At 31.4% G+C, this 9,221-nt stretch overlaps 1 protein-coding gene across 2 annotated transcripts; it reads left to right on the top strand.

The window, feature by feature from the left end:
* The first annotated feature begins 2,552 nt into the window (after nucleotides 1-2,552).
* Nucleotides 2,553-9,126, top strand: LOC129915546 (kelch-like protein 4). 2 transcript variants are annotated; one of them, XM_055995154.1, is made up of 4 exons: nucleotides 2,553-2,631; nucleotides 6,409-7,529; nucleotides 7,632-7,904; nucleotides 8,758-9,126. In XM_055995154.1, the coding sequence occupies exons 2-4, from the start codon at nucleotides 6,418-6,420 to the stop codon at nucleotides 8,948-8,950; spliced, it is 1,578 nt and encodes a 525-aa protein (XP_055851129.1). In that variant the 5' UTR covers nucleotides 2,553-2,631; nucleotides 6,409-6,417; the 3' UTR covers nucleotides 8,951-9,126. The 2 variants fall into 2 exon arrangements, with proteins under 2 accessions (XP_055851129.1, XP_055851124.1); XM_055995149.1 differs by lacking the exon at nucleotides 2,553-2,631 and having other exon boundaries at nucleotides 6,409-7,904; nucleotides 8,758-9,117.
* Nucleotides 9,127-9,221: the final 95 nt, after the last annotated feature.

Genomic DNA, 9,221 nt, shown 5'->3' with positions numbered 1-9,221 from the left:
TGATGGTCGAGACATTTTTGTATGTATTAGTTTTATTCGATCGGGCGTTTAAAAATACCTCGAAATCTTGTATCATATTAATAAAATTGTTTCATTACCTATACTATGATATGCAACAAATCGAGTGCAAGACATAAAAACTTTTGTATCTACCCTTCCGGATGGAATACAAGGCCCTATATCTCAAAAGAACTCTTATAAGCCTGGTACGCTGCTCGCGCTAAATTTTAGCTTCCATACAAATTATCGAAAATTTTTAGCCGAGATAAAATGGATCCCATACAAGTTATCGATAACTTGTATGGGAATTTTATCTCAGCTAAAATTTAGCGCGAGCAGCGTACCAGGCTATATTGAGTAGGTACTACCAAAACCAATGATGTATATTTCATGGTTTTATCACTAAGCGCACAATTGAGCTCTTTTTTAATGCTAACCGCCTCACTTATAACTTATAAGATTTTAAGAAGATTTTTTCCCGTTTTGCTAGAAATTTTCAAAAAATTGTAGAGTGCCTTGCAGTTATTTTCATTTTTTGAATTCATAACTGGTCATCGGAATTGCCATTGCCATTTGCTTAGGTCTTGCAAAAATGTTCATTCTCTGAATTGAGGAGTTTTTTTTTTTTAACTCAGTAAATGCCAAAAATGGATATTTTTGGTATCACCAGGCACACGCACAGGCGCACAGGGCGTTGAAATTCCTAAAAACAATAACAGTTTTTATTTCTTTTTACTCAAAATTCCTGAGAATCTCATTTTACCTACGGCGCGGCGGCAGGGGCCCTGTATATGGTTGAAACCATTCTCGGTCGGATAAACTAAGAATTCCAATTTCTGACAACACAATAAAATCAATCTTGAGCAAAGTACCTACGTTTTTAGCATTTTCAGGGTTTCTTGCCAATATCAGCAGCAAGTAAAAATGTCTTAAATCTTCTGTTTGTATTTTTCAATAGCCTCGCATACATTTTGATAAATTGGGCACTGTCTATGTCTACCCTAATGTAAAATGAAGATTTGTTTTTGAAGCATTCGTTTACGTAGTCCTTTATCGTTAAAAACCATTGTTATGAAAGCTCATATCACAGTTATGAGAGGGGTTCCAGATGAGTCGCAAACTACTTCGCTCGGTATCGGGGCCCCTAATTCTGGAAATTTGTCCGTTCACAAAAGGTTTGGAAGATATACTTCGATTGCCATTGTGTCAAGAGCAGTCCAAAGATGCATACACATACTGTCTAGATACATACTGTCACCTCGCTTGGCTTTCTCTTTCTAAACAAATTTGGAGGTTCAGGATCACCTTGCTCCATTAGCTCATTAGCCTTCTCCATTCTGTAGACTAAAGAAGTTTTTGTCTTTAGCTCAACAGCTATTTCTTTCCTTGCTGTTTTTTTAAAGAAACGTTTGCCGCATTTTCCATTTTCCGTTTTTAAAAAACACTCAAGTTTTATAAGGTTTTTGTTTGTAATTTCGGCAAATTTGCATATTATGTTGCTGTTACATCTACATGTTCCTTTAATGGTTCCCGAAATACACCCGTATTTTAGTTGGGAAGCCTTGAAATTAAAAGCGCAAGTATGGAAACATATACGAAAAATGAAACTTAAAAAGGATTTACTATTTAATGACAATCCCCATAACGATTTGGAAGTACATAGTTGTATTTTTGTCCATGGTGGAATGGATAAATTATGACAAATAAAATCGAGCCCACTTTGTCTTTGAGCTCCTTTCAATGATTCGTTTCCGCAAGCCGATTACACTCTTTTGCTTGTAAATAAATGAAGTTTGCACTTTTATTTTGTAAATTAAATAAATAAAATTTCATTACTTTATGTTTCAGTTTTTTGTCCTCGCAGCACGTGTTTCACCGGCAGCAATCGAAAGCAAAATTGTAAACGAAAAAGATCGAACGAAAAAACAAAAAAATATCATTCACAATAGAGATGCGCAGTACCAGAATTCATTTTCGATTAATTGACAATCGACAAGAGTCGTCTATCGATAGATTCAGGTGGCCTGCGTTGAACGCGGTTAAAATTACAGAAAATAAAATAAAGTACATATATACTTAAGAACGTTAAATTTCCAAAAAAAAATTCCAATACACATAATTCCTTTTCTACTTTTAACGCATTTTTATTTCCCTTTTTTTCATATTAGGTATAATTTTATAATTTTTTTCTTATAAAACACCCCAACGAAATTTTGCGATTCACAACTTAACATTGTTGTTGCTTTTTACATCAATTGTATTGCAAAAAAAAAACTGCAATAAAACGATTAGGTACTGAGGGGTGTGAAACGTACAAAATATTTTATTATTTCCAATGACTCACATAATTGAGCGGATGATGAAATTACATTCAATGAATATTTTAGCGTAATAATAAAATAGTAGGTATTTGTTGTTCAGTGAGGAAGACAATAAAATCGAAATTAATCCATTAAGCTAATTTAATTTAACAAAAAGAAAAACAAGGACTTTACAGAAGGCTTATCGTTATTAGTTAAAGTTGATTCTTTAATTTGCCAAAAAGTTTTAAATCTGTGCCATAAACTACAAAAAAAAAAATTGAAAATCAGTTCAAACAAATCTTGAACTTCAGCGACAGCTTAAAGGTAGGTAGGTACATTATGTACATACATATATTTGTATTTCATCTCAAAGAGGTTTGATAACGAGATTGTTATTAAACCAATCAAATATTGTGAAAATATTTTTTCCGATAGGTACCCGAATATTCGAATCCCGATCACTACAACATTCTGCATTCTTTATTTGTGCATTTCCGGTTTTAAGCGAGGAAAACACTTTTGAGGTTATGTTGTTTTATTTTTTAATGAAGCCTTGTATATACATTTGAGTGGACCGTTTTTGGACTTTTCTTTCAGATCACTGCGTGCAACTCATGGTTTATGCCTTGTGCCCTTCTGAACACATTCTGATACTTTTTTTTTATTCGACAATGCTCATAACTTATGCTGAGTGGTCTCTAGAACCAGATCTGATCCCCTATTTTGAGTCGTTAATGGAAAAAACGAAATCGGGAAGGCTCCGAAAAATGCACATTTTCGCAGAAATTCAGATTTTTTAAATGGTATAAAATCCAACCCAAAACAAATTTCTTTTACAACTTGTTTGTATTTGTTATATTTGTTAGAACCTATTTGAACCTTATAAGCTATAGGGCACTCAAACTGAGAACTTTTTTATTATAATAACGTCGTTTATGGGGGATTTAAGAAAATGCTATTTTGACATCCCCTGACCCATTTCAATAGAATTTTAAATTCTAATATTACACTTAAAAACTTCGTTAATAATTTAATTTTTATATAAAACACTAACCTTTGTAACTGCATTTAATTTATGTCGATATCTTATTTCAATCCTTAGATATTTGACATTAACGTGTTTCCATAATTCTTTCCCATGCTTAATTTTTTTTTAACTTTACCTGCAGACGGTTTTCTTAAATACCATACAATCTTTTGTTTTCCACAAACTTTTTTTTTTAATATTGTTAAATTCATAAAAATACATCGTTAAACGGTATAATTATTACGCCATTTTGACTTCGAAATAAAAATTTAGCATAGGCAAGAATCTACTAAAAACTAGGGTGCTTCCATTTTTTAATTCACTCCTCAAAATATTTCATTAAGGGAATGTGTACTTTTTTGGGTACCTATATCAAACGAAATTTTCAGCCAGCAGCCGCGGCAGTAAAAAAAGAAAAGTAAAAAAAAATACTTATACATTTTTAAGACATCGTTGTTAAAAAGGCTGCCTTAATCGGCATAAATACTCTATGATTTACAAAAATACATTAAATATAGAAAATAATATCCATTTTTTTATTAAATTAGCACCGATGTTATAAATTTACCCTCAAAATAAAATTTATGAAGTAGTTCCATACTTCATAAATTTTATTTTGACTGTTTTTAGTTTGAAAATGAAATACATATGTATTTTGAACTTCATATTTGATAATTTTTTTTATTTACTTATGTCCATTATAAAGTTTTTATTTTTATGAATAAAAAAAATAATAAAATTAATATGTTTAAAAAAAAATTTAAGTACAAAAATTAAAACAAAATAAATACTTTCATTTTTTTCTGGAAAAAAGGGGATTTTTTTTATGAAAAAGAGGAAAAATAAACGTTTTGGTGTTAAAAAAAGGGGATTTTTAATTTGAAAACCTGGGAATCCTGGTCATAAGTGTAGCTTATAAGCCGTTTTAGGGTTGTCCATTCTCTATTACACACCCTGTATTGGGCTTTTAAGCAATTTGTCTTTGTCTTTTTTCTTTCTATCATAACTGTTTATTAAAGAAGAACAAGAAAAAACCAACCAATCAAATCAAATCAATTCTGAGGAAAACAAAAGCATACTGATACTGAGGAAAACATATCGTCCCGTCTCCCGTTGCTGCTTGAACCTCGTAAGTACATTTTTTTAAAAGATTTAATTTTCTGTTAAACATTGCTCTAAAACTTACAGAAAGAATAGATACAAAGGTTTAAGTGTAGAAACAACTCAATCAATATGTCATAAACATAACTTGATTTCCCTTTGTTCAATTCATATTTTTAACTTTGAGAAAAATGTATATTTATTTTAAGAACTGAACAAAATTTGGTGTGTAGATAGTATCTACAGATACGTGGTTCAGGCAGAAACGGGACGATATGCCACTCTTTTCCTCAGAATTGAAATGTCAAGTTTATTTTGTTTTTTTTTTTCTTCGACACTGACTTAAAAACCCAATATTCAGACCTATTCTAAACAAAAATTCCCAGGGAAATGGTTTCGGGAGAAGGGCTTCCAATCGGAAAAATGGTGGAAATTTCCATTTTGTTTTTGCTTTCCCCATATTCTTAACCATTGAAGAACGAAATTCAAGCTAAAAAAATAATGAAAATTCAGGAACTTTTCAGTTGGGATTTTTTTTTTCAGAATAGGCCTGATTATGACGATAAACACCTTTACTTCAACATTTTGAATCGTTATACCTAAGAAACGGTGGGTCTTAGGAAAGTGTCATGACACTTTTTATAGATAATAATCTGGTCTACAATTTTTGCATTGAAAATTTTTTAATAAGATGTACCGATTTGCTGAAAATCGTGAAAAATCAGTTTTTGTGACCCTTGCCTTGACCCCAAGTAAATTTTTTTCCAGGTCTCGGATCGATGAGGACTTTTGAGATTTAATTTATGATGGTGTTTCAAACAATCCTAGCAATTTTCTGCTTGCTGGAAATTAATGTAACCTCACCCCCTTATTTATAAAAACCTTTTTTCACATTTTATATGACGCATCAATCATATTTCTACCATGCCTACAAAAAAAAAGTAAGTTTTTAAAAGCCAACTATGTATGTCGATATTTCAAGCTGCGATTACGGTACTTCCTACACTGGTGGCTGGTCATCGTCAACAGATCCTCACAGGTGTTTTGAGGTAATTTTCAAATTAAGATTGTGTAACTTGTGGAGCTCGTACCGTTATGTATGATATATCAAAAGAAAGGTAATATAATCATCATGTGTATTAATGTCAAACATAAAAGATATAACGTGTTTAGAAAAAGAACATATTTTTACCATTATCTCAAGATATTGAATATGAAATTAATTTAAATTTTGCACAATTATAATTTATTTAATTACCTATCTACAGTATAAATTTCATTTATCTATCTATTAACACAAAGAAGTTATAGTCAATTGATTTTTCCTGTCGCTTTTTCGTTTCGTCTTGTTTCAAATCACTACGATACTAAAGAAGTTTTCACTTCAAAAAACCGAAAAAATAAAAAAAAAACCTCACCTCAAAAGTGTTGTCCTCGCTGAAAAACAGTGAATGCACAAGAAAAGATATTTATATTACCTACAACTTTAGTTAAGTAACTTATTCGGTCAAGCCAATAGTTTAGTAGATATAGTATATAGACCAATTCGCGTTTTTCAAAATGGCGTATTTCGCCTGGGGGTTGCCGATGGCGTTCCGAAAACTAGGACTTAAGCTTTTCTTATACCTTGCCTTCCTAAATTTCGTTCCACAAAATGCCAGTTTTTTTTTTACTTACTTTCCTGTACTAAAACACTATTTTTTAGATTAATAACTATCGACTCATACATCGGATGACTTTGAAAAATAAACCAAATTATTGCAAATTGGATTGTCTATAACACTTTTACTGTTTAAAAAATGATGTAGCTATTACCGGGAATGATAAAAACTTAAAAACAATTGCATTTGCATTGCTTTGTTTTTTCCTTGAAAAGCTTCCATTTTCTTTCGTAAAAATAAACAAAAAAGTAAAAACACCAAGTAAATAAATAAATCTATTTTAATTTAAATAAAAAGTAAACTTATTTTATTTTAGATAAGTAGAATGACATCCTCAAATCCACCACAAGACAAGATGATCTTCAAATATCCTAAACAAGCTGCAATTGTTTCTGAAAAACTCTTGAGTTTCTATAAAGAAAATGAATTATTCGACACGGTGCTGATTGCAGGAAGCGATTGCATAAATATCCAAGCTCATAGAGTAGTCTTGTGTGCATTTAGTGAGTATTTCTTAGAAAAGTTTCGAGGCGGTCAAAATGGCTTGCAGACAAATACATTGCAACTCAAAGAGATCGATGTTTCTAATTTGAAATTGATAATAGATTTTATGTACACGGGTTCCATTGAATTGAGTCTTGGAAATATTGATGGACTCTTGAAAACTGCATTGTTTTTGAAAATTAAAACATTGGTTGAAGGATGTTATGAGTTAATTGGACAAAACGTAAATTCCAGCAACTCGTTGGCCTTCCTTCGATTGGCAAATGAATTGAGCTTATCCTCACTGAAAGCCAAGTCTTTGAAATGTATTTACATTCATTTCGAGGAAATTTCAAAGAAAAACGAATTTATGTTATTGAATAAAGATGAATTGAAGAATTTACTATTTATTGACAATCCTCATAACGATTTTGAAGAAGTTGTCTTTTTGTCGATGGTGGACTGGATAAATTATGACAAACTAAATCGAGCCCAATTTGCCTTTGAGCTCCTTACAATGGTTCGTTTCCGAGCTCTTTCACCCAAGTTCATTGTGGAAAATAGAAAGTCGGTTTGTAAAACTGTGGAAGACTACGAATTGATTTGCAGTTGGTTGCAATGGCATTTGTCGCCCGAAACAAGTTCAAATGATCAACCGAATGTCGCTTTGATTCCAAGGCAAAAAAATGAAAAGCTTGCAATAATAGGTGGCATAAATGAGAGTGAAATTTGTATTCAAACTTTTGATTCCAAAGAAAGTTCATGGTCCATGGAGATGAAAAAACCTTTACAATCGACACAACTGTTTCCTTCAACCATAATGATTGATAATAAACTGCTTGTAGTTGGAGGATACCTCAATCGTGATGTGACTAATAGAATACAATGTTTAGACATGAACACAATGGATTGGGTTGATTTTCCGTCAATGAATACACCTCGATTTTGTTGTCGGTTAGTAGATTTAAATGGATATTTATGTGTTTTTGGTTTGAATACCAATTATGGAATCCCATCTATGGAAATATATAATTTTTCCACATGCAAATGGAATAGTTTGCAACCAATGTCTCAACTCAGTGATGCAAGTAGAATAACTGCGCACAATGGGATATTATACATTCTCGATTTTAAAAATGGTTTTTTGCAATCTTATGATGTCTCTTCAAATAAATGGTCTTCCAAAGCTATTACGAAATCTTCACTTTGGGTTTTTGGATTTGTTGCAATTGAAAGGTTTTTGTTTGTCATTGGTGGCGATTCGATTGGGATTAAAAAAGAAGAATGGTTGAAAACTGTTATACGATACGATTTATCTAATGATTCTTGGTGTGAAATAGAGTTGGGCACTTTAGTTCATTTGAGTGATCGATCACTTTAGTTCAAATCACGCTGATGAACTAGTTCTGAACTAGTTCATTTTAGTTCAATTTATTTTAATCACTCCGGTTTTGTTAGAATTAAAAACAAAATTAGTTTGTAAACTGTATCCAAATTTATGTAAAATTGACGCATTCTACATAATAAAACAAATACAACCTAAAAATAACAGATATGTACATATTTTATTTTCTATAAAAATTCTTAATTTCGTTCATATACTCTTGCTGAGCTTTCTGGTTCCTGACAAAAGTCTAGAAGAAGTACGTTTTGCTTTCATTAAATAGAAATCATAGTAATGCAAGGACCAAGATGCTACTTATTTTTTGTTCTTGCTCAGAAATAAGAGTAAGGGGTGCTTGAAGAAGAAACGCTGATACTGGCACAAGCGACCTTTTGTTTTACACCTAAATCTTGAGGTAGAGCAGAGGAACTGATTTCTCTCAACAAAGAATTGGATGCAATTTCATATGCACTTTGGTTTTTGTACCCCTTCTTTAAACGTCTATCGGGTTAAAAGGGAGCTGTTGACGCATAAGACAATGAGACAAGGACCAAATTTGAAAATTCCCTATACAGATGGGACCCAAAAAATATATTAAAAAAATGATAATGTAAGGTGGGCGCAAGCTATTTTGTAATGTCATATTACGACTGCTTTATGTTGCTGTTTAGTTTTTTGAAACAAATCTTTTTCGCTATTCGCGAACTAAATTCAACTAAGTAAGTGAACTAAGTTCACTAGTTCACCAAGATGAACTAGTTCATTGAACTAGTTCGTTCGCGAACTACACAAGCCTAGCTGTGAAATGGCAACTTTATCAAGACAGTTCGTCTTCATAACCACAAAAGTTCTTGGGAATAAAATTATGATTTGCGATGGACTTAATGTTGATGAGTATAATATTGACATTGACAAATGGAATACTTTGGATTGTTTACCAGTAGAAGTTGACGCCTCAAGTGTTTCTATATCTAACACTATTTTCAAATAATGAGTTGCATTAAACTTGCATTTCTTATTTTATGTATATTATCCATAAAGACAATAAATAAATGCTTTGTTGTAAAAAAAAATGAAATCTTATGAAAATAAAATGCACGACTGGGTCGCACGTACTTGCTCTTGTAGTTCAAAGTATCGTTATCTTAAATATCTATTGGAAATTTAAGATTTTGTTTAGTGTCGAGAAAAAATACAAAAAAAAAATTAAAGTTAAAAAAATTACATTTAAATTTATTTTTTTCAAAAACCTTTTAAAAATT

Source organism: Episyrphus balteatus, chromosome 1 (assembly GCF_945859705.1).
Source record: "Episyrphus balteatus chromosome 1, idEpiBalt1.1, whole genome shotgun sequence".
In the NCBI taxonomy this organism is placed as follows: domain Eukaryota; kingdom Metazoa; phylum Arthropoda; class Insecta; order Diptera; family Syrphidae; genus Episyrphus; species Episyrphus balteatus.
This window is presented reverse-complemented; position numbering and strand designations above follow the sequence as displayed.

What these genes read in the sequence shown, in the direction of transcription:
- LOC129915546 (XM_055995149.1), top strand. Translation starts at nt 6,418, where the DNA reads ATGACATCCTCAAATCCACCACAAGACAAGATGATCTTCAAATATCCT. An exon ending in GATTTATCTAATGATTCTTG is followed by an intron (nt 7,905 to 8,757) that starts GTGTGAAATAGA and finishes ACACAAGCCTAG; the next exon opens with CTGTGAAATGGCAACTTTAT.